This window comes from Gallus gallus, chromosome Z (assembly GCF_016699485.2).
Source record: "Gallus gallus isolate bGalGal1 chromosome Z, bGalGal1.mat.broiler.GRCg7b, whole genome shotgun sequence".
Classification (NCBI taxonomy): domain Eukaryota; kingdom Metazoa; phylum Chordata; class Aves; order Galliformes; family Phasianidae; genus Gallus; species Gallus gallus.
Window position 1 is genome coordinate 63,647,018 of NC_052572.1, and position 25,769 is coordinate 63,672,786.

Genomic DNA, 25,769 nt, shown 5'->3' on the forward strand with positions numbered 1-25,769 from the left:
CAATTCCTATAGGTTTGTAGTTCTCAGCTATTATTCTTCATCAGTTTCTATTACCCTGAAGCTCTTTAAGGATTTGGACACTAACTAATATATGAAAAAGTAAAAGAAAGTTTGGATAAAGGTACTAGTTCCAGAGACACAGGACCCTGTATGAAACATGATATGGTTATGCCACCCGAAAAATGCATGTGTAATTCTAATTTTGGCTTCCTACTGATTATGTATACTGCTCTTTCTAGTCCTTCCTTGATTAAAGGCCATTGTTCAGAAAGGGAAGCACATGCATTTCCAGATGGCATAAAAATGCTGCAGTGACTGAACATTTCATGAACACATGCAGAACTGACAGCACACCAGAAAGAAAACACTGCATACATGTAACATAAGAAGTAGTCTAACAAACTTGAGATAAACAACGCAGCTCAATTAGGATGGGCTAAATTTGGAGATATACCAGCTTCTAAGTTAACAGTGATTAGTAAGAAAGATAGAAAATAAACTGCAGTAGTAGATAGATTTTAAGATATCAGCTTGTTCAACAGAGGTCAAACAAAAACAAGGTGCTTTTTTCCCTATTTCTGATCAAGTATTTTAAACCGTTAGTTCACACAAAGTTAGCTTTCAAATATTTGCTTTCTGTTCAGCATGATGTCTTACTTTTCCTTTATACATTAAATCTTGTTGTTATTATTTACACTCAAATTCAGCTCCTGATGACTCTCAGTCCTACCTATATTTCAAGACCTTTTCCCTCCCTCAGTCCATTGCCTTAAAACCAGTTGTCTGTTCAACCTCAGCATAGCTAAACCATACACTTCCCTACTCTTTCCCTTTCAGATGTTGCTTTTTATTGTTGAGGGTTACAGATATCAGAGTCTATCTGCCACAAAGGTCAGTAAAGCATGCAATGGTTTCAACTCAAATCTGTCCCTTGACCTTCAGTCTAACATCACTGTTCATGGCAGTAACATCTCACTAATTATTTTCTCCATCCAAAAAAGATGAAGTTTTCCCTCATGATAAATTTAGAGCAAGCATAAATTTTTGTCATTTTTCCCCTTGTGTCTGAGTTCTCAGTGGAGGTAGAATCCACTTTTCTATGTTTACCCCCTGCAGGTATCCAGCACTGTGACCAAAGAATGTAATGGTGTGAAAACAATAAGAGTGTTTACCCCAATTTTTCAAATCAAATATACTCTGTTGCAGCTAATGGCTTCAGTCCTACCTTGTGGTAAATCTCATGCAACTCATCTTCTGACATTCTAGACACTAAGAGAAAGGATTTCAATCATTTCAAGAACTCCTGAGGACTACAGTTAAGAAGGAAAAGTAAATAGATAATGAAAAGTAATAATCAAATGTACTTGCAATACACGCAGTGAAGACTTGATTAGGATTTCACTTGCAACAGCATGTACAAGGGCCCTGTTAACACTGTAGAGCCAAAACATTCTCATTCTTAAAACCATTACTTATCCATTTTTAATGACCCTGTACCATTTTGGACTTGAAAAACAGCATTATTTAGCTGCCCTAATACAGAGTTAACAAATAAACTATGCAGAGGTCTATGTCACCTCTGCACAGATAATTTGTAAGAACTGTTTTTTAATCAGTATTTTAAAATGACTTTAGCTTGAATACTTTGCACTCTTTAGTGCCCTCAATCATTAAATTGCTAGAGCGTTGTCTGGTTAAATATACCTTTTTCTACTTTAAGATATTTGAGATGAACATGAGGATATTGATTTTCTAACAGCAAATTATAAAGTGGGAGAGTTCAGGGCAAGCTCTTTAAATGCACAAAACTGCTGAAGCAATTACAAGAAACACTGCATGCTTGTATAGAAAAAGCAGAGAGACAAACTTCATTTCTGATCAAGTAGTTTTGGAAGTGACTGTGGAGCAAGTTTAGTTTGAACATTTTATTAATACTCCCTCAAGACAAAGGACAGATATACAAGCTTTATTTTTTAGAGAAAAGATTTTCTTTCTGCAACTATGCTGTTTTTATCTCCAGACTAAATCACTGCAAAAAAATTTTAAAATGCAACTATGTTAGGCAGGTAATATGCATAACATATTTGATCAGCGGACTAGCACAATAGTTCTGCTACCCTATCTCCAAATTACTAAAATGCATTTTTTTACAAAGACCTCAAAAAATTGTTTCTTTCACAACCTCCAGGGATTCCTGACAGCAGAACATCTTAATTACTAACTTTACAAGTGTTTCAAACTAACACACAAGTTTACCACCAGGTTGACTGTTCCTTGGATCTCTTAAATGAGAGAATTCATCTTGGACTACTTACAGTCAATGAAAAAATATTTTTGCCTCCCACAACAAAGGACAAAACCTTCAGCACAAACTCTTAGAAGCATAATTGATTTGCTGTATATCAATCAGAGCGCACTTCTGAAGTGCACAATTTTTTCCATACAATCAACAAGTTTGCTTAAGTGGTAAATTTTGTTGCTGACTTGCTATGAGAGCCATTTCTGGCAATACAGCAGCGGCTGTCCAGACATCGCTACACTCTAGGCCAAGTAGGGAAGGGAGTGACCAGAGAGAAAGGCTTTTTCTTTCTTCGCGGTTGTCAGCTTGTAGACAACCATCATTATTAATACATGGTATTATCAATTCTATTCCTATATTGTTCAGGTGGAGAGGGTTGCTTGGAGAATAATGGGTAAGCAAGAAGACTGACTTTGCAGAAATCTTCATCGTGTAAAAGACAACATAAAGCAGGACGTCATTTCAGTGGGCTCAGTCATTTACACAGACTCTACTGCCATAAATTGCATACGACAATTTTTCAGTCTTGATTCTTATTATACACGTGGGTCTATTTGAAATATTCCTTTAAAAATCTTTCAGCTTAGTATTCATTGTTAAGTGCACTCATGGTAACAATACCAATTCTGAGCCATGTTACAAACAACATTTAGTTACTACTGAGATTGACTTAAGACTGTGTTATTTGATGTATGTCAGCGTAAAATATAAATAACATGGACAAAAAGAAAAAATTAAGTTGGTGAATGGCTGATATACATACCCAGTTTCTCAAAGTAGGTAGAAAGATTATACTTCCAGTTCCTTTGTTAGATCATGTAACACAAAATGACAGTAACTTCTGTTTTTTCAATTCATAGCCAAGAAATCCTTTAAAAAAAATATGTACCAGCTGCCTCTCTAGGCTATTTTAAAGAACGTACAGTCTCATCGCACTCCTGAGTGTTCAATAGGATTTCTGCTTAACTTCAACAATATTTTAAATTGTGGACAGTAAAATAGTGCTTATAAAGGCTAAGATAAGCTCACAACTTTTCTCTAGCTGTCTTTCAGACTTCCAAGTCCACCTTGTTTTTTGGGGCTTTTTGTTTGTTTGTTTTTTACTGAGAGTGATTTTTTTCAGGGAAGAGGAAAGTAGAGGTTTATATTACAGCAAAAAAATACAGTCAGCATTGTTCCAACTAAATACTAAAATCAATATATATATTATTTCTTGGATGGACTAGCTGAATACAGAGTAACAATTTTTTTTTTGTCTTAATTAGAATTTTACAGGTTCTAAATAAAACTGCAAAGTAACATGAGTTCAGTTTGAAGTCATTAACATATATTTCCTACTGTCTTGTGAGCTGTATAGCAACGAAGTGCAAAGAGACCTTGTATGGAACTTCAGAAGAAGCTGTAAATTTCAGGATATTCTTTAGACTTCTGCATTAAAACAATCTACTTAAGTTAAAACTTTATCTCAATCTAAACTGCAAATGTTACGCATCACCAAAGACCATGCTTCATTCGCTATTGCCTAGTAATTAAATAAAATAGACTTAGAATAATCAAACAATAATTCACAATTACAATTTATACACATATAGATAAATACACTATATATACAGACAGACATACCCTTCTTGTACCAGATTATACAAGGGAGCTTGTAGCTGATTATGAAAACCATTGATAAAAAGCTTATATCAAATATATAAAACATAGATATGCAAAGATAAAATGACATACTTCTATTTACAAATCTGATTACAATGTCATGGATGTTACTTGCAAGTAAATTCCACAACAGCAATTCCTATGTTGGAAATACAGGTTATTAATGGAGAGCAGAGGACAGATGTTTGTTAACTTTTCTTTTCCTACTGATATCTCACTACATTTTTTTTTTCCAGATTTTTTGCTTTCCTCCAACTGTTTAAGTGTTGTTAAAAGATTTAGAACACTAAAATGTTGCAATAATTCAGACTGAATGAGCAGTAACAATCAACTGAGTGTTTTCAAACTGCTTTCCAGTAGCAAGGACTTGCCACAAGTTAGCATGTGTTCCAACTGTGGTCTCAAAATAAATGCATTCTTACAATTAAGAGAATGTAGAAGCATCTGAAATTCACTTACCAAATAAATGGAATTATATGTTAAAGAAGATATCAAACTAGCACATCACTATGTCAAACCAGAACACCACAGAGAATGTGTGGAAAGCTCAGTAATACATCCAAAGATACAAGCATTTTCATGAGTAGACTGTAAGACTCAACATCAGTACAAAAAAATCACCATTAACAACAACAAACACCATCAAGTATCACACCTCTGCTTCAAAACACAACCTTAGTACAGCATCTAAATACACCACCTTAACTTTGACAAGAGGAGCTATTTCTCTAACAAAACTAGAGAATTATTTATTCCTGTCCCTCCACTCCCAATCGTGAAGAAGACATAACCCACAATAAAGTCTCAGTCTTCTCTTCTTCAGGCTGAACAAACCACCCACTCATCATAGCTCTTTCCCCCTAGACACCATCTTTGTAGCCCTCCTTGGAATGCTCTCTAGTAGTTTTATGTCCTTTTTGTCCTGCAGTGCCCAAAACTGCACATAGTATTCTAGGTGAGGCTGCACCACTGCAGTGTAGAACATAACAATCATTTCCCTTGACCAGCTGGCAGTGCCATGCTTGATGCACGTCAAGATATGGTTGGCCTCACAGGCTGCCTGGGCACTTTCCCAGAAGAGCAATTCAAAATAAATCTTAGAAGAAATATTAAATGCCATTTGCAGGAACTCTGAGATTTAAAAACCAACAAAAGACAATGAGACAAATCCTCTTTTATGGATCAGTTTCTCACACAATGATACCAACCCAGAATTCAAAGACCTAGAAACGTATTCTTGAAATTGTACAAAATATGTCTGGAAAACATGTTTCTATAACAGAACCACATTGGAGATTTGACAAACAATCTATCTTCTAAAGCAGCGTTGAAATATCTTATACGACACTTCTAAATGAATATTTAATTCACCAAAAATCTAACATATATATGAAATTTGGCTTCAAATTTCAAATCTCAAATTTAAAAAACATAGAATTTATCCTCACTGACACAAAATAAAGATTAAAAAAAAAAAAAAGTTATCTCACATGCTGTCTAGTAGTAGTCAGCATTCTCCAGAATTCTAAGTTCAGTTTACAGCATTTACAGTAAGGAAGCAAAATTAGATTAGTGCTATTCTATCAGGAAGCAGATGATCTTGATTTGCTTATTGGGCAATGAAATTAGGAACTTGTTTTCAGTGTTCAGAGCAACTTTTTTTTGGTCAGAATTACTAACATACGGAGTCCCCATGACACAAATGAACAAGCAAAATGCATAAGTTTGGCTTTGTGACAATACAGGTAAGAAAACAACAGGAAGCACAAAACCTACCTCACTGCAAGTACTACAGCTATTTTACTTCTGCATCAGATTATGAAATTACAATTCTGATTTTCTCTCTTCTTTGTTGTTTTGATATGTTTCTTTAAATACTGTACATCTTCAAGATAACTTGCTCTTTTGTTATGTTTCAAGAAAATTTCAGTGTACAGTTGCAGAAGAGTTAACAAAACATTATTAAGCTGTACTAGAGGGTTTTCCTGTACCTTTGCAGGAAGAAAGGTGAATGCTTTCTCTGGACCTGCAAAAGCATGTCTGAAGAGAAACACAGGTATGATTCTTGCTGTTCTTTTGAATGTTGCTCTTTCTTACAGGAAATACTGGACTAAAGTCTTGCAGTGAAGTTCTAAAACCTGACACAGAGTAATGACTTTTCCAGAGCATCTACTGTCCCCTGTATCTTTTTCTTGGGAAACTAAGATTTGTCAGTAAGTAATGATTTAAGGATTTCCCTCCTAAATGGAAAGCATTTCTACTCAGCTGTGTAACTAACCCCTGATGCCTACACAGAGATTTAATACTTAGCAGGTATTCCAAAATGGGAAATGTTTAGGAATTGAAAGGGGATGGGAAACACTGTAGTAGCATCAGGCAGAAGAAAGGAAAACTGACTTTTTTTTTTTTTTTTAATTAAATAAATTAACATCTGTTATTTTGCTATTTTCAGAACACCTAACTATTTTTAGCATACGTACACCCTCATGGCACTTCTGAAATTAAAAAAAAAAAAATGCCCTTTACAGTGCCATTTACAACAGGTCGATAAAGTGAATCAAAACTTTTGTTCAGTAGGATACCAGTAGTGAATTCCAGACCTGATGACAATTAGGTAGAAACAGTAGGAATATTCATTCATTGCTGCCTTTGATTCACCTTTTTTCAATGATCTTGCATTTTTAAAGATGCATCTTACCAATATTTTAAATATTCTTTTCCCTCCAGCACTTCCCAAAACCAATAAAAATATTAAAATTGTAGTTAACCAAGGAGAACTTCTGCCAAATATAGTATGTATATTAATGGGGAGGGGGTAGGGGGGGAGAGGAGGGAGAAAATTCTACTGTATTTAAAATGTGTCTTACAAGATCTGAAGAGTACTTGAAGTTACACATCAGGTGAGACTAGGAAAATCATGTAGCACTCAAGCCTGAGATTATATAATAGCTACACTCATGTTTTGTTATGTACAGCATATAAACATACTATTCCTAAACTGAGCTTCTGAGAAACTAATTCAAGTGTATGCTCTTAAATCCTCAAGTACATAGATATAAGTGATAGAGAAGAACTATTGCCTTTACACTGAGCTACTTTTTAATCATTTTGCCTCTCCCAATGGTTTTCCTCTCTCCTTTTTAATAGAGCAGTTAGCCGAATTGCCTGGGAAACAAATCTGAACTCTCGGTGACCTTTGTTATCCAAACAACATACCCTTGGTGGTTTGGAGCAAAGTAACTATTTAAACCTTGAATCAGGACAATTTAGATAGCATAAGGAGCGTCACCATTCTACTTTCCTCATTCAGTATACGCTAAATTTTCGTTACTCTGCACTTCTCTGAGTATTTTTAAGTTGTAGAAGACTCGTAATGAACTCATGGAACTGACCATAGAAAAGTAGCCATGGGAAACTGAAGAGGCTAATAACTGCATCTTTTCCATCACCTGATTACTAACAGTATTGTATCTAAGGTAGAGCTAATATCCTCCCTGTTTATAAGTTTACTTAAAAGGCAAGAAAAAAAACAACAGAGCCTGTCACATCACTGTAAGAAAGAAGACTGCTAGCACTCAAATAATTGTCTATCAAAGGCCATTTAATCAATTTAAACGCCAGTACAAAAAAATCTTGCCGGATTTCCATTATTTATTATATGTGGAGTGACTCGCTAAAGCACTTGGAAAGATTTACTTCCAAGTGGTCACCTACTTAGATCAAGCTCTAAATCACTGACTCTGTGATGGTGTTTGTTTAGGTGGCAGCAGTTTAGCTGGCCGAGCCTCAATGGCCCCTTACTGAGATTTCTCTGTGTGTGGCCCATTTCGCGCTGCAGCTGGCTCGACACACAAGCCCCACTGTATACCAAATTCATTGTTATTTTAATGTGACTCTTAACAGTCTGCTTTGCCCTCACCACCCTAAAAACAGTTCCTAAGGACAGTGTTGAATGCCCTCCGGCAAAGCCACCTATCATAAGGAAGATAAATCACAGAACAGAACAAATCAGAGGTTTTAAGTTTGCAACATTTTAGGCTCAGTTACACCAGGCTGAGATGCAGCTAGAATTAGTATTCCTACAACTCTTTTTCTTTTACTACTCTTTCAAAAAAAGCTAAGCATGGACATACTAAAATCCTTATGGATATTCTTTATGTTAAATTGTAATTCTTACTCTCATGCTTTTAAAATAACATGGTACAATAACGCTACAAAATATACTATATAGATCATTCCTCTCAATCAGATACAAATTCTTTATGACCTCTGGAAGTTTTCCATCCACTCAAAACAACAACAACAACAAAAAAATCATGACCTAAGTACATCCAGTTATGATGCAAATCTTCACAATGCTTAATATATAACAATGCAAAATATATAACACCTTTATGGCGATTTGGTAATGTATGTTTGGTTTCGCTCAACCAGAAAGGTAGCGGAGTGATTGAAATCATGTGCTTTCAAGCATCTAGTTTTGATGATGAAAATCAGTTCATGAGAGGAACCTACCTGTTTATTGACAAAACAACAGGTGAATTGGATCATAAGCAGCAGAATGACACTGCAGAAGCTGTATATGAGTCCCAACATACTTACACTGACTGGAAGAGCAAAAATAATGGTCACAAGAATTTTACATCTGGATACAGCTTGCCTTCTTATACCCCCTAAACTGCTGCATGTCTCCTTGGCCTTCAAAACAGGGCTCTGGATAACAAGTGTGATTCCATCCTTACGGATCCAGCATTACAGAGGGAGAAGTAATCTGTAGACAACTCTGAACTTATTTACTTCTGTAAACAAATAAAGAATAATTATTCTTCTCTATCAGCTGGGAAAGGAAAACCAAAACAGTCCTTAAGGGCTTGTTTCTAAGTTTTCCTCAATGAAATATTTTAACTGCCAACCTTTATTGTTACAGTGGAGAATCAGTCTTATCACTGTCAAACTTTCCATCCAGACAACAGAAGGCACAACAAGCTTTGAACAAACAAACTATGGCACTTGAAGGAGGATAATAAACCTGTCTTCATGAGGCAACTTGCAGAAACCACGTTCTCTTGGTCTTCAACCTTTACACACATGTGTGCGTGATGGCGTGGGCATGATGTAAATATTACTTCCATAGTAAAGACGTTCATCACATCACAAGCTGGCAGAGTTCATGTGTATTATAGCCTGGGCAAGCAAGCAGAGACTCACAGGCTTTAGGAGTGGAAAATACCTGTTAGGTCATCCAATACATTATACTGCCAATACAGCATAATTTCTTACAGTGCATTTTCCATTTCTTTGACCAATCCAGCCTTAAGTGACTGACGCAATGGGGCTGCTACCACTTCCTCTGGCCAACGCTTCAACAGTTAAACAAATTTCAACATTAGAAAGAAAGCATTTCCTAATAATATGCCTACATTTTTCCTTTGCTTAATATCACTTCATTATTCTTCTTTGCACTCCTGTAGACCACCCAACATAGCTTTGGCACTTTTATTTTATTGAGGTAGATCCTTCAAAACTGCTACCAAAAGTGTCAAAAATAATTTCAGAATAACAGCATACCACACTTATAGGAAGTAAATTTCAGTAGCTAGCACATTTTATCATCATCAAGTGACTATTGCCAGTCACTAGGCAAAACTCATCAACATATAGCATCATCAGAAGATTGGAAAACAGATCTGCAAACACAAGCAAGAACAAAGAGAAAAAACAAAAAACAAACAAACAAACATAAAAAAAAAACAGCAGAAGAATAGAGTATTGCAGCTTTAAACATTCATTAAGCTCCTGAAAATACTGTGTGTGTGTATATATATATATATATATATATGTATACACACACAGACCGTATAGCTAAATATAACTACCAAATTGAAAAAGAAGCTCATCAGGGTAAAAATCAAGGAATATTGTTGGCATAAATAACTTTACATCAACCAATCATTAGATTTCTGTTCCACAACACTTTTGAAAAGCTTTTGTAGCCTTAACATTTTAAACACTAAATTCCAATGGAACCAGTAAACCATGGCAGTAAACCACCTGCCATATGAAAACTTTTGTTTTTATGACAGATTTTGAGTTTTATCTAAGTTTCTAGTACTATACACAGCATGCTAATTGTATACAAAATGCATTCCACCTCTGCAGATACTCACAAAAAGAAAACAGGGAACAGTAAAGACACAAAGATGGTGTACAAAGATGTAGCAATACGTCTTCACCACGTGGTTATTGTATGTAAAAAGATAGTTGTATTTTATTGCTATTTTCTGCTTTCTAAGACACTTTTTACAAATTGAAGTAACAAAAAATAGCAAACACCATGTTATTTTTAGCTACTGTGAATAATAAATGCATTAAAATATTTATTTCAGATTATTCCTCTATCTAAATATGAGTTTACTTAACAAGGAAACAGAAAAAGAAGTAACTTGTCCTACAAACTGCAAAAGTTTACCTTGCCCTCGTATACTCCCTAAACTGTTGCATGTCTCCCTGGCCTTCACTATAAATTATTTAAGCTGCTTTTAACATTGCCATTCCAGTTGGGTTATACATGTTACAAATTCAGCCAGCTCTGAATTGGATGCTCTGAAAGTAGTGCCTCCTGTTTTATTATGTTGGCCCAGGCAGATGTTGGTAGGAGAGTAGAGGTTGAACGTTCCCAACAGTATCCTGTTACATGTTGTTGCCATGTGACAGATGGCATCAGAGGGGCAGTCTGACAGAATGGTATCTGACATAGAAGTGCAGATGACATAAAGGCGTGTCATTGAATTACTCTATGCAGGAAAAAAACAAAACAAAACAAAACATACCCATTGACATTCATCAATACTTGCTGAACATTTATGGAGACCAAAGAGTGGAAGTAAGTATAGTGGCACAGTGAGGCGGTGGGTGGTGTGTTTCAGCAGCAGTGACCAGTAGGTCACCTCCACTGGTTCAGATTTTTTATGAGTGGCATGCAGGCTCATGTTCGTTGCTAGCAAAAATGCATAGCTAATGGTGGTGACTGTCAAAAAATAATGTTTTGTTCTAGCTTAGAATTTGCTCTAACAAACAGTTTTATTGTGTTCTTTATGCCTGTTGTAGTTACCATGGATATACCATTTCTATGCAAGTCACCAGGCCACAACTCAACTGCTCCTACGATAGATTCAGAATAGAAAAAGTGATTTTTTTTTTTTTCCCCCAAAGGAAATTCATACTTAATTTTTGATAGGAACTAGAGGTTTATCCACACTGGATGGAGCACTGTGGCAAAGCACTGCATTGGAAATTACTGGTGAAGGTGGGCATAGGTTACTGTGAGTAATTAATATCATGCTGTTGGTAGGTTTCACAAAAAGTAACTAAAATATATTTTGTGTATGCAAGTATTCAGGTGCCTCTAACAAAAGGCATGTGGATTTTCCCAGTGTACAAAAGTAAGCATCTGTATATTCATATTCAATAGGTAGAAAAAAAAATATAGCAATATTAGCTGCATGAGATGATATCTTATTTATAGTTCACAAATTATATTAATGCTTTTCAGTTTTTGTTTGTTTGTTTGTTCTGTTGTTTTTTTTAAACGAAAAAGTGTTAAGTATATTCATTAGGACTTAAAAAAAAAAAAGTTCAGTATTCCAAGATGCAATCAACTACATCTTTATGCATTTTCCCAGAGTTTCTCCCTTTGTTATTCTCCCTTTGTTATACATCAAGTGATAATAACTATATTGACTTAAGAATACTAATCTTCTAATTATTTCTGATAATTCAATAGACCTTTCCCACAATGGAGGTTGATAATATGAGGTAAGAGAGAACTAGAGAACTTAAAGTATGATGTGCACTGCTGTCAAAATTGGAAATAATTGCTCCCTTTTCCTTCATGATCACGTTTTTATGTAAGGACACAAAGACTAACAAATCTTTCTGCTTGACTGAAATAGTACTGCATTTCTTTTGTTAGTTGTGCATTTCAATCAACAGCTTCACCACATCCCCCACCAAAGAAGAAAATTGCTCTTCTCAAGACTAGGAAGGTTTTAGCTTGTACATATGTACACATTTGCTGAAATAGGAAAAAGAATATATTCATACTGACTAAACAGAAGTTTCAGATATGTATTTGTTTAGAAAAATAACTGCTCATAGGAAACAGACATGATTAAAATTCTGTGTTTAAGTTGCAGGAAGTCTCTCTTGGTTTTCTTTGTACCAAAAAAGCATTTAAGTGAATTTCAGCCCTCGGGATGTACAGAGCCCAAGAAGATTATTTCCAAACCTGATGCCTAAAGATATACAGCATGAATACTTTCCCAGAGGCTTCAGAAAATGTTTGAAACATATTCTATTGTATACAAGAAAATTATTTATATTTCTGACAAAGGCTCTGGCAATTTAATTGGTAACATTAGTATAATACATTGGAAAAAGATGGTGTGTTTTCACCCAAGAAATTACATTTTTTCCCAAACTACTCTTTTGATGCCCAAGCTCAAAAGCACATACAGCAATCAGGACGCTTTATTTTCAATTACTTTGGCCAGATTATTTTCCCAAACCAACATAAAGATGTTTTCATGTGAATTAGTTTCTCATAAGCTTTAATTGATGGAAACATATTAGGTGGCCCATATATATGAAGATATTTTCCCTTAATAAAATATAGTATGTATTTCATCTGTCTGGTATTTAGAATATACTATGTGTGACACAGACAAGAAAAACAAGATTGCTAAAACTACTGCTCTTATTTTCTAAGTAAAACTTTGGTCCTAGACTTGTAATACTGCTGCAGTATAGTATGTAGTATACATACTTAAGCCTAGAGCTTTTGTGAACAGCAATAAGACTGGTGTGTGTATAAGAAATGTCAAGAAAGTGATACAGAGCCCATAAGATCTTGAGTAAATACACAGAAGAAGTGATAATACAGATTGAAAGACTTGTATCACCTAATTTTTTGGCACCTCAGTCAAGAGCTTGAAATTTCCTAAACTGTATGAGGAAAAAATCTAGCCTATAATGAAGCACTCCTTTAAGAGGCCTAACTTCATGCCACTGAATCTCTCTTTCTCCACCCTCTAAAGTGTAGTTAAGAATCTGAGCTTGGCTTCTGAAGCACTTAAGTGAGTTGCTACAGATTAGTGAATGGCCCTCACCTTACAGAAAACTTTTCCTCAGCTCACCTAAAAGATACAGCATATATACGTGTATTTCCATTTCAGGATGTAAGTGAAACCCATGTTGCATTCTTAATTTCTTTCCAGTTTAGAGAAAGGAATACTTCCAACTTCAGCAGAAATATTCCAGATAAGGCAGCCTCTTTGTGGTTGGTTTCTCTGTTACACATTAGTTTCTTAAAAGTTGATACATGAAGAAATTAATCAAAGGAAGAGCAAGGTATGCCTCAATAGTCCCAAGCAGAAAAGCAGGTGGGAAAATCCCTAGATAATTTACTTCTGGGAATAACTCCATTATGGATTTATTATTATTATTGCTGTTATTATTATTATTATTTCAGGAATGAAAGGTCTGCCCAAAGACACTGCTGTTCTTCTTTATCAGCAGTCTTGTTTCTGTTCTTTGCCCATAATTTTCTTCCCCTTAATGGTGCCAATGAACTGATCCAAGAACTGTGCCCTGAATGTGACTAGGCCCACAGTCCAGTCAGAAGAGCTATTTATCCTAACAATCAAATTATTTCACTGATGTGGCAGAGTAATCTCAACAGTTATCACAGCACTCATGACACCATTAGAAAACTTGGCAACTGCATTGCATTTAATTTCAGAGAAAAAAGGGTAGGAGCAAGCAGGATTTCCTTAGATTAGCTTCCCAAGAAAAGTTTCAACACCAAATCATAATCTGAAACAGCCAACGGTATCTGCAGATACAGACAATACTACTTTGTTTCTTGCTTTAAGAATCCTTTCCTTTGCAGTCAAAAAACCAAGCCACAATTTACTGCAGTTCTAAGCAGGAAACCACTTTATTGTTAGCCTTCAGAATATTTAAAGTAATAGAAAAATGTATTTTCAAAATACACATTAGAAAGTAAAGTTAGGTTTGGTTTTTTTTTTTTCTTTTTTCTTCTTTTTAGACAAGTATTAAAAGGGGGGGGGGGGGGGGAGAGAGGAGGCAGGGAGAGAAACAAGAAGCAGAAAAACACTGGAGACCTGAATTGGAAGAGGGAGGCAAGTTAGGAGTTAAAAATGAAGTTGCAATGTATGGAACACATAATAAATTTAAATTAGAGAAGTAGTACTCTTATTCTGTTACATTTAAGATAGGTGTATCAAAGAAATAGTTCTATTGATAGGTTTTGACAGGAAACTACAAGTTTTTTTCTAATTTAAACCAAAGCGGAACTGAACATATTTATCAATCTGAAATATGTATCATAATTGTATTTGATTTTAAATAAGTTAGAATATAGAAACATACCAGTAAGGTTCTTCTCATAGTCAACAGTCGAATTTAAACATTTGATCATACTTACAGAGCCATCTCTCAGATTTCTTTCATAGGAGAAGTGACACTGTGCATTTTCTTCATCCACTGAAACAGTGAAGTTGTATTTGCCAGCTGATTCTTCTCCAAGTATCAATGCTTTCTTCAGTTCTTCAACATATTTCTCTCTATTCATTTCCATGTCAGCAGCCTCCCTAGAAATTTCAGCTTCAGACACTGTCACAAAAGAAAAAAAAAAAGAGAGAGAAATTAATATACATATGTGAACTTGTACATATATTTACATACCCCTAAAGACAAACACTCACACATTCTATTGGTTTTCTTTGAATGTGTTAACCCTGAACAGTAGACAGACAACTGTTACCTCACATATTTTTAATCCACCTTTCCCAAACTCATTACTTGTAATCTTAAACAAAGTAAGCTGTCAATTTACTAATGAATATGCAGGTGAATCCATGTTGTACTGTTTAAATACATGACCCAGTAAAAGGTTAATGTATCTCCACTTTGTATTAGATGAAGAGTATTATGAAAATTTTATTCCTCTCCTTTGAAGACAAAGAACAGTTGAATTCAGAGTAAAACAAGCCAATAAAGATGTGCAGTCCTTAAGAACCATGATGGGCCTTTCCCATCTGCTAATGTATTTCTTCTTAAATCTTCTTTCAGTTAACCCTCAAACTGAAAAGCAGCTCACCAAGTCTTGCCTTCTCTAACCAGGAAGAAAAAGAATGTCATTAATTTTACCACCTGTGCCCTCAGTGTTTTTCCTGCCTTTATAGTTCATTCTTAACACTGCTTCCACAGTGCTTTTAGAGATTATATGTTAATTAGAAAAATGAACTCAATGAGTGCAGTTTCTTTAGCAGAAGTAAGCAAAGACTAAGTTATGGCAGTATTTCTATAATGCAGTGTGCTTTAATGGATAGTCTAGTATACAGAATTTTCAATTCTTTACTTGATTCATGCAGTGTTTCCTTCACTCTGACCAGTCTTCTGAGGAAGACTGCTCTGGGCTGTCATTTATCTTAGCTTGCTCTTAGACTTCTCTAACATTTGTTCAGTATTTGAGAGAGAAAAATATGAAAAAGGAGATTAGTTTGTGACAGCCTGAAAAAAAAAAAGAAAAAGAAAAAACACATCCCTAACACAACTACAAGTGACTTTTAAAAAAAGCCCTGTAACAATATTTCTTCATTATACAAATGTATGTGAATATAATTTCATTTTGAGACATAAACCTGCACATATATTGAAGTTCTACTTATGGAAATAGAGCAGTATTTCAAGCCAAAATGAGCTTGTTTAAATTGCCTCATTTTTCTTCTATTTTCATCTAGACACAGTAGTTAATCTCATACTGCAAAGAAGGCAGCACTTATCAAATCTATCCATCATCTAAAAATACAGCAGGGGGGTAAATGTATAACTATTTGCTAGGAAGTCATATCCTCACACATTTCAATATTTCTGAGACATTGCCTAGTCCAATCCCTCTGCTCAAAGAATGGTCAATTACAGAGGTTGCTCAGGACCATGTCCAGCTGCATTCTAAATATCTCCAAGGACAAACTCTCTGGGCAAGCTGTTCTGACGTTTGGTCATTCCTATTGTCAAAAAAATAATACTAATAAAAAAAAATAAAATCCTTGTATTTTAAACTGTGCACATTATTTCATGTTCTGTCAGTGGATACTACTGAGAAGAGCTTTACTCTGTCTTCTTTACTATTTCCCATCAGTGCTAACACATGTTAATATGATCTCCCTAAGCCCTTTGTTCTCCAGGCTCCACAGTCCCAGCTCTCCCACCTTCTCCTTGTAAGGCAGAAACTCCAGTCCTTCAGTCATCTTCAGCATCTACTACTTGACTCCAGTATGTTCATGAAGTTCATGTCTGCTGCTGGGGAGCCCAGAACTATAACAGTGCCACATCTGCCCAGTGCTGAACAGAGAAGGATGATCCCCCTTGATCTACTTGTAGCACTCCTCCTAATGCAGCCAAGGAGACTCTTGATATTATTTGCCACAAGGCTGGACCATATTCAACACTTTGACAAAGTACCTACTACCTGCCAGTCAACACAAGCACCAGTGCAGACTAAGGGGTTATTCCTCCACCTACACAAACAGCCTTTGTGTACAACTTCGTATTTCCTTTTGTTGAGTTTCTTGAAGTTCTTGTCAGCCCAATACTTCAGCCCATCCAAGGCCCTATGAATGGAAACACGAATATCCTGCTACCTCAAACTCTCCTACCATTTTTACATCATCTGAAAACTTGCTAAGGATGCAGCATGTCATCATTCAAGATATTAATAAAGATGTTGACAGCATGGGATTCTTTATCAACTCCTGAGGTACAGAGCCTCCAGTTAGACTCTACGTCACTGATCACAGCCCTTAAAAACTGTTTGAACTGGCTGAGCTCAATCCATTTCTACATTCACCACTTCACTTATTCAATTTGCACTTTACCATGGGCATGTTACAGGATACAGCACTAAATGCCTCACCAGCTAAACTGAATATGAACATTCACATCCTTCTACTCATTCAACAAGCTAATCATTCATTACACCAAAGAAAGGTGTCAAGTGGATCAGGCATGGTTTTCCATCTGTAATTCCATGCTGACTACTTATCTTCTCATCCTTAATATTTTTAGAAATGGATTCCTGGATTATTATTCTAACAAGCCTCTGGCTAGTTAGCTTCTAGTTATCCAGATCCAGCCCATCACAATTCCAGAAGGCAGAAGAGATGTTTCTTTTAGACTTAACAAGTCTCCTTTCATCAACACCATCCTGTGAAGATACCAAGACTGGCCTCACAATGACATGGGCCAGATCCCTCAGCACATATTGTCTCTGTCCATCAAGTCCCAAAGATTTGTACAAGTCCAATTTCTTAAGATATTCTTTAAGCCAATCTTCCTCTAATGGCAAGTAGTTCATCGGTCTCTTCCATGCTTTTTGTCAGCACTTTCCCTATCCCATTTCAAAGCAGGCTTTCCTTCATTTTTCTTTAGCTGCAGATAAATCAGAAGAAGTCTTAGTTGTCTTTCACATCCCTTGTCACACACTACTCCAGGTAGGTTCTGACTGCTAATCCTATCCCTGTATGCTTAGACACTGCCTTTGTAGCTGTCCCTGATCAGCTGCCCCTGCATCCACACCCTGAAAATTTGCTTTTTATGTCGGGTTTAGTAAGGAGTTCCTTTCTCATGCATTCAGAGCTCCTGATACCTTTTCTTCATTTCGTTTTCCATTGAAATAAATCATTTTTGAGCTTGGAAGAGGTGATCCTCAAAACATCAAAAATCTCTCTCTTATCCATACTTGTATTAAATGGAATTCCTTTTCAGAGATATTGGAACAGGTCAGAGTTTGTTTTTCTGTAATCTAGGGTCATTAAGCCTTTTTTTTTTTTTTTTTTTTTAACTCTGTTCTCAGGATCCTGACCTTCAAAACCCAATAACCATTGCAAGCAAAAACCATTCTCAACTATTACATATCCAGCCAGTTCCTTCTTGTCCATAGATATTAGCTTTTGCTCCATGTACACATCTTAAAACATGGAAATTGAGCAGCTTCTTAATCTTAGATTTAACTTTTTGTGTGTGTGTGTGTGTGTGAAGGGTTTTTGTTGGTGATGTTCTGTTTTCTTTTTTTGTTGTTGTTTGTTTATTTTTATTGCTGTTGAAGGAGTGAAAGGAGGAATAGGAGGGTTGTATTGTGGGTTTTTGTTTTCTTTTGTTTTTAACAGAAGATCACAATATGGTACAGGATTATTAGTTAGAAAGGTTACCTAATTATTGTATGACTCTAAAATCAGATAAGGTAGGTCAGTCATTAAGACACCTGTTTGTTACCTTGTAAGACAAAAGACAATGGCCAGGTAAAAAACAAGATAGACAGCATGCTAATGTCACAATGCAATGCAAAGCATGATAATGTCACAAGCAAATAAATAGTTGACATAAGGACAAAGTATTCCCATCTGTGGAAAATCTGAGCCTGGAGTTATACTCAGTTAAAATGATACATTAGTGTCAGAATCAAATTAGCTATAACCTAGCACCAGGGATTTTTTCCTTAGGCAAATTCAAATCTGTAAAAGCTAGAAAGCAAAAAGGATGAACAGGAACTGAGCTGTCTCAGAGCTTTTAAGTTTTTAAGAAAAATAAATAAATAATTGATTGGGGCTCAAGAAATATAATCAAGTCAGTCTTTGTCACACTCAGATGTGAAAAGCCACACACGTGTCAGTCTGAATTTTGTCATAAACTTATCTGCATACTTAAACTGGTTGAGTATTCTCTCCTCACTTGAAAACAGAAAACGTAAAGCTGTCACATTCATATTAGCTTAACATAAAGACCTAAACATAGTGATTTTTTATACAGGAATGTTGCAGAATATGCACAAGAAGACTAGAAATAAATCACTGTCATTATCAGCATTTCTAGTTTGGAGAAGATGCTTCTATCCCTACAGTTCAAGTTGCACTATTTATATTAGAGAGAATAGGGTAAAAAAAAAATCAAAATGAGTCAGGTGGGGAAAAATTGGTCAGGAGACAGTTATAATATGCAAAACCCTACAGATTTGTAAACTCTAAATGTGTCCTTCCTGAAAGAACGCTTCCTGAAATAGAGATTGTATTTTGCTACCTGTTACAGCAGATGTAATAGACAATCATACATAAAAGTTTTGTATACAGCCTAATACTGATGAACTTCAAGGCGCTGAACTACTGAGACACATAATAAGGTACAGGTTGAATTCATATTATCACTGTTTTAAGAACATGGTTTTACTTACTTTACCATCACACTTTTCAAATTTGTTTCCACAATAAAATAATAAATAAAATAATATAAATTCAAGCAGAATGAAGAGGGCTGTAGCTCACGTTCTGCTAAGCTAGGGCTTAAATACTGTTATGAAAGGGAAAAAAAAGAAAGGCAGGAGGAAGAGGGGAAGACAGAAGGAAATAAACTTTTTTTTCTTTTTTCCCCACCCACTGTAAGGACTTCTCAACTACCTTTATTTCTAATATGTCAAGTATGCATCAGAAAAACTAAGATAGAAGGTCACATATAATGCCAGCTGGTACTTGTCCTACAAACCGTACTTTGTGTGAAAAGCCACACTATCTAAATGTTTAGCTGCAATGTTGCATAACAACCAGATACATCTGCAGGTGGCATACAGGTGACGTGAACAAGTGAGAAGATAGCATGCAGCACCACAAACATGGAAACACCTACAAACAAACCAATATGAAGTCAAAATTTGTTGTGTATTAATCCTCACACATTCAGAGTGACAGGCATGATTTTCAGAAGAAGACTTTGTACCATCACATACAGTGCTGCAGCAAAAGCTGTAAACTCACACTAGTCACTATACACGCTACCAATTCTGCCCTACCTAATTCTTAGCCCAGTTGGTCATGCTCAAACTCAGCCACAACTCTCAAGTCTCTATAGATGAAGTAGTAAAAGCATTTTGTAAGATTTAATAAAACATTTTAATCATAAACCAGATGTCATTAGTAAGACTTCAGATTTTAATACTGTCTGCTGCATTTTCTTTTTTAAATCTAAAAGCAGCATTTTTAACGTTAATGTAGAAAGCAACAGAGTGGAATTACTGATAGGTACAAATAAATAAAAGAGTCTACAAGCCAGTGAAGAATGGGGCCTACAACACTGATCAAGCAAGCTCAAAAACAAACAAACAAACAAACAAACAAACAAACAAAAAAAAAACAGACATACTGATGCACCATAAAAGAGCACCAGGATTTTTTTTCCTATTGCTGTTTCCTATTGCAAGTGTGCACTTCCAGTATATTCCTTTATCTTTTAAAACTATCAGATTAAAAAACAACAGCAATCTTTAGAGAAACATCAAATTTATAAATGCTTCTATATGCAGCTCTCTAACTTAATACCAAATGAATATAACAGATCATGATCTATATTAGTGTGCTTCTCCTACCCTAAAGATTTTACTATGTTTTGTTTTCTAAATAAGACTCCCAGCACTTTTCATCATCATTCTAAACATACAGAAACCATAAAAGACAACTCCATCAGCAACTCTCATTCATTTCCTGGTAGGTCTTGCCAAGCAAAATAATCCACGGCATGAGAAACCCAAAAAGGATTTCCCACAGCAAGAATTTTCTGACCACTGCTTTCCCTTCTCCCGTATTTTGAATCTGGTATCTAAGCAGTTTCATGCATGATGTAATAACTAAGAAAAAGTGATCAAAAGCAACTGTGAGTGCGTGCAGACAGATAGATGCAGCAGGAAAGCCTTATGAACAAGAATTTCAGCTCTCAATTAAATTACTAAAAGGACTATGAATCTCATATGAATTCCTTAGAAATTGATCCAATTCTGAGAAAAGGAATAAAAGCTTTCTCCTTTGTATCAGTACCCAATGCTCATGCTAAACTGTTCCTTTTTGCCCTTTAACAGCATGAAGTCATCTTGCTTTCACTGGTCCTCACTTTTGGGAAGTTACCACCCAGCAGTTCTGCGAGATGCAGGATGTTAATGAAACAAGAACTTTGTGTACATAATTTTTTCTATTCTCTCCCTGCTAAAGTAACAATAGGCTTTACTAAGAAAAAATATGGATTTAAGAAGCAATATGTGTGTGTGTGTGTGTGTGTGAATCTTAAGCTGTTTATTGTAATATTACATACGTTCCTTACTGTAAACACAAAAACAAAAGCTTTTAAACAAAAGTACTGGAATCCTCATTTATCATTGTTAACACCTTTGCTATTATTGTGAAAATAAAGAATTCAAATATTCTACTGTAAAATTAAAAAAAAAACAAAACAGAAAACAAAAAAAAACACCCTTCATACTAGACTACAGGGAGCCAATATTTGAAAATATGTATTTGGTCTATGTACAAACCTTTAATCAATAGAATATTTAAAATGTTAAAAGAATTGTGAACAAGAAGATTTAGTGCATACATACACACATTTTAAGCTAGTCTCATTTCCCAGGTTTTAAAAGAAAAAAAAAGATAAAAGTAACATTCAAGAGAAAGCTAAGGAATGATTAAAATTCTTGTAATACACAAGGTAATAGATTAATCACTATAAAATAACAGGCCTATTTGAAAGTTTGGGTTATGAAAGTGCCAAGAACAAACAAGGTCCAACACACAGAGAAAAAGAAGAAACAACTCAGATAATTACTTTTATAATTAAAAAAAAAAAAGAGTCAGAAAAATGTTTTTGCCTGTGTTTTGTTGTGTAAAACATGTCATTCTTTCCTTCCTCTGAAACGTTTGGACCAAGTACCCAACAAATGTCTAAAGGAACACACAAATCCTTCCCTCTTTAGCTAGACATGAATGAGAGAAACACACTAAGAAATCCACCCTCTTATTCACATTTCTGGATGGGAAAAAATGCCACAGGCAGTGTGATTTTTTTGTTTTGTTTTCTTTGTTTTACTAGTAATTTACCACCGGGAATAAAATTATTGTATTTTAACATTCTCAAAAATGCAGTTGAGTACGAAGCACAGTAACCTTTAACTATTAATATCTTAACAAAACTATAAAGAAAATATTTGCAAATAAATGCTTCATGAACTGTAACTTGCAAATGTTACCAATATTTCACTTTTATTCAAGAATCTGAAGACATATACATGATGATGCAATATCACTGCAAAAAATTGTATTTGTAAGCATGAACAAAGCATACCGTACCTATATGCTAACAGATTAGTAACAGTTTTGATGTATACATTTTCCAGATTTCAAAGATATCTGAGCACATCCCAGAAGACCATGAATCCAACCTACTCCATCACTGAGATGATGAATATAAAATCTTTTTGATGCAAGTTGTGGATCACAGACTAGAAAGTATTTAACAATAGTAAAAAAGAACAGTATAATTTAAAACAGTTTTCTTTTCATTATTACCTGTCCCGGTCCATGCACGTTCACCATCGGTAAGTATTATACCAAAGCCACTGCTTACATCTTTTTCCCATGATACTTGCAGAAAATACACTGCTTCTGGATCAGAAACTGGATGAATTCTGATCAAAGTTTTCTCCATTTTCCAGTCACCTGTTAAGGACACAACAGAATCTTAATACAATCAATGGCATATTTTCTGAGATACTGGGCAACGTTATGTAGCCAGATTGGGTGGGTGGGGGGGGAGGTACATTTATAAGCACACTTTGCTTTCCTCCATAAATACAGTTTTTCAGAGAACTGCTGATGTTTTCAAATAAAAACTGGATTAAAATAATTAATGTTTAAGTGAAAGTATCAACAATCAAATATATTTGAATAGTCCCTAAATAAGAAACAAAGTGTTAGGAAGCTGGGCAAAACTAGTTTACTAACTTTGCATTCCTCTGCTTCCTTACACTTTGTTTCTTATTTAGGGACTATTCAACCATTTCTCCCCTCTATTTTTACTTCATTGTTCAATATCATCCAACATACAACACATGGAATATGATTCAAAATAATTAATACTCAGTTGGAAGACTGGTATACAGTATTTTCATTGATAATACCTCATGCTGTCTAGTACTTAAACATTAGAACAGTTTTTTTTTGTTTGTTTGTTTGTTTTTTGTAGTGTTCCATTGTTTGGGGACTTTTTTATTTTTAGGAAGAAAGTAGTGAATGAGAAAAGGGACTACACGCGCTGAATATAAAAATGCTTGGGTGGGTGGTAACTACCAAAAGTTCTATCTAGTTTTCCATCTGCAGTGTAGCACTAGGTAAACAGGAAGAAACAGACCTGGGAGAGTAGGTCGATGCTCGGCTGAACATGAGCCAGCAATGTGCCCAGGTAGCCAAGAAGGCCAATGGCATCCTGGCTTGCATCAGAAATAGTGTTGCCAGCAGAAGCAGGGAGGCGATTGTCCCTCTGTGCTCTGCTCTGGCGAGGCCGCACCTCAAGTACTGTGTTCAGTTTTGGGCCCCTCACTATAAGAAAGACACTGAGGCCCTGGAGCATGACCAGAGAAGGGCCACAAAACTGGTGAGGGGTCTGGAGCACAGGCCTTATGGGGAGCAGTTGAGGGAAATGGGATTGTTCAGTCTAGAGAAGAGGAGACTCGGGGGAGACCTTATCACTCTCAAGAAGTATCTGAAGGGAGGCTGTGGATAGATGGGGGTCAGCCTCTACTCCCATGTAACTAGCAACAGGACTAGAGGGAATGGCCTCAAGTTGCACCAGGGGAGACCCATGTTGGACATTAGGAAAAAACTTATCTGAAAGAGTAGTCAGGCACGGCAATGGCTGCTCAGGGAGATGGTGGAGTCACCATCTTGAGCACCTGGAGGTGGTCAAGAAACATGTAGATTTTGAACTGACTTTGCTCTCCTGATATCTAGATATTACTGGCTTCCCAAGAAGCAAGTTCAGGAGAAGTTTTAACTGCAGTTGCCCACACTGTCTGATCTTTGCACAACTATGCTTAAAAATGCCTTTTCCTTGAATTCCATGCACTGTATGGACAAAAGCAGAAAAATACATGAATATAAGACTTGTTTTTCAAGCACAAGGCTGTATTAACAGCTAAACAAGAACTGCATTGTCAATAACATAAATTAACTACTTCGAATGGCCAATTAAACCACAATACTGATCAACTTAGACTAACAAATTGCATTTCTAAACAATAAAAGGAACATCACATAAAGTATCTACTGTAAGTGCCAGACTGAACTTTCGCTGGACCAAGTCACTAGGTACTTCTAGCATTCCTGATTATGCATTGCATTTTCCATCACAAATTAGCAAAGAGCTAATTTTATTTCAGCTTAAAAGTTATGGTTAACACTGCTTAGAATGTTTTTGGAAGAGTTTAAGATTCAAAAACCATGGTAGGAGGAGGAGCTAAATCATGTACATATAACAAGGCATAAACTCTATTTAACAACAGTATAAGAGACAACTGTTATTTATATCCATAGACTACCACTGTTTATACTATAACAGATGCCATACTCTGAGTTTCTGTTCACTGAAGGAGTGCTGGAGACTAAAGTGAAACTTAAAAGTCATATTGAAAAATAAGCTTAAGTCCTCCACAAGAATATTTTATTTCTACCACCAATTAACTGGTCATTTCTACAAGTCTAGAGTATGCCTATGCAGCTGTAAACAATAACAGAAAATGAAATATTTAGAGGCCTGGAATAAGGCCTTGTGAATTACCATTCATGGAATTGAAGTCATTTTAAAGATTTGTAGTGCACCAATGGCCTGACTATGGGTCAATAAAAGTACATGACAGGAAGCACAGAATGTGTGTAGTATGTTTAAGCACACAGACGTACATTTTTCTTTGCCTGCTGGACTACCTTCCTCTTTTAGTTTGTTCTGTAACATTACAGAGTCTTTTACGAAATATTTTGATAAAAGCCACTCTTTAAAGGACTTGTAAAAAGACTTTAATTATTCCTGTCTAATTAAAGGCTGTAAAACAGTTGCATGCAACCCAGAGAGACAGCACATAACTCAATAATGCATATACATAGCTTAATAGGGAATTTTTGTTTGTTTCATTTGATTCTCATCACAAAAGAGATCTGCATTCACTGAAAGCAACCTCCACAAGAGGCTTTCCTTTTAATGTAGGCTGTTTATAATAGAAAGTAAAGAATTGGCGTGTGGGAACTGTTGAATCACAGCCTGAACCTTTGATTGATCACCTGAGGCAAACACTGAGTCAGTCGTGGGAGCACAGGTGAATGCAATTCACCTGTGTGACTGGAAGGGGTGGAGCCTGGCTGCACCTCTCCTAGACCCCAGGATCAGGCCACGATGCCTGAGTCACCAGACGTAAAAGACTTAGCTATAGCACAATTTATGGTGTGTTAAAGGATGTTAGTCCCCTTAGGGCCTGCAGATGGGACTGGAGGCCCTGCATAGAATTGACAATTTTTTTGGTTCTGAAAGAATACTCAAAGGGTGATGGCATTGGTTGACACAGGTGCAGAAACATCAATAATTTACAGAGATCTGACTAAATTCAATGGTGATAGAATGATGATTGGTGGTCTTGAGGGACAGACCATTCCAGTCACGCAAACATTGTTGAAACTGGGGGTTGGGCATCTCTTACCCTGGGAGTATAAAGTCTCTATTGCCCCAGTCCAAGAGTACAGCCTGGGCATAGATATTTTATGGGGTCTGGCTCTCCAGATTACTGTGGGACAGTTAGACTTCAACAAAGGTGCATTAGTGTCCAGGCGGTTATTGAGAGGCCATGTGAATCATGAACCTATTTGGCTGC

General features: G+C 35.9%; 1 protein-coding gene across 6 annotated transcripts in view; it reads right to left on the reverse strand.

Annotated features, from left to right (window-relative positions):
• XRCC4 (X-ray repair cross complementing 4) overlaps positions 1–25,769 on the reverse strand; it is a 180,754-nt gene that overhangs the window by 137,855 nt on the left and 17,130 nt on the right. For all 6 annotated transcript variants that reach the window (XM_424905.8, XM_040656157.2, XM_025145264.3 and 3 more), the window contains exons 2-3: positions 22,423–22,572; positions 14,469–14,656 (exon numbers count right to left, since the gene is read on the reverse strand). In XM_424905.8, the coding sequence (XP_424905.4) occupies positions 14,469–14,656; positions 22,423–22,561 (327 nt within the window). In that variant the 5' untranslated portion in view covers positions 22,562–22,572. The remainder of the gene's footprint in view (positions 1–14,468; positions 14,657–22,422; positions 22,573–25,769) is intronic.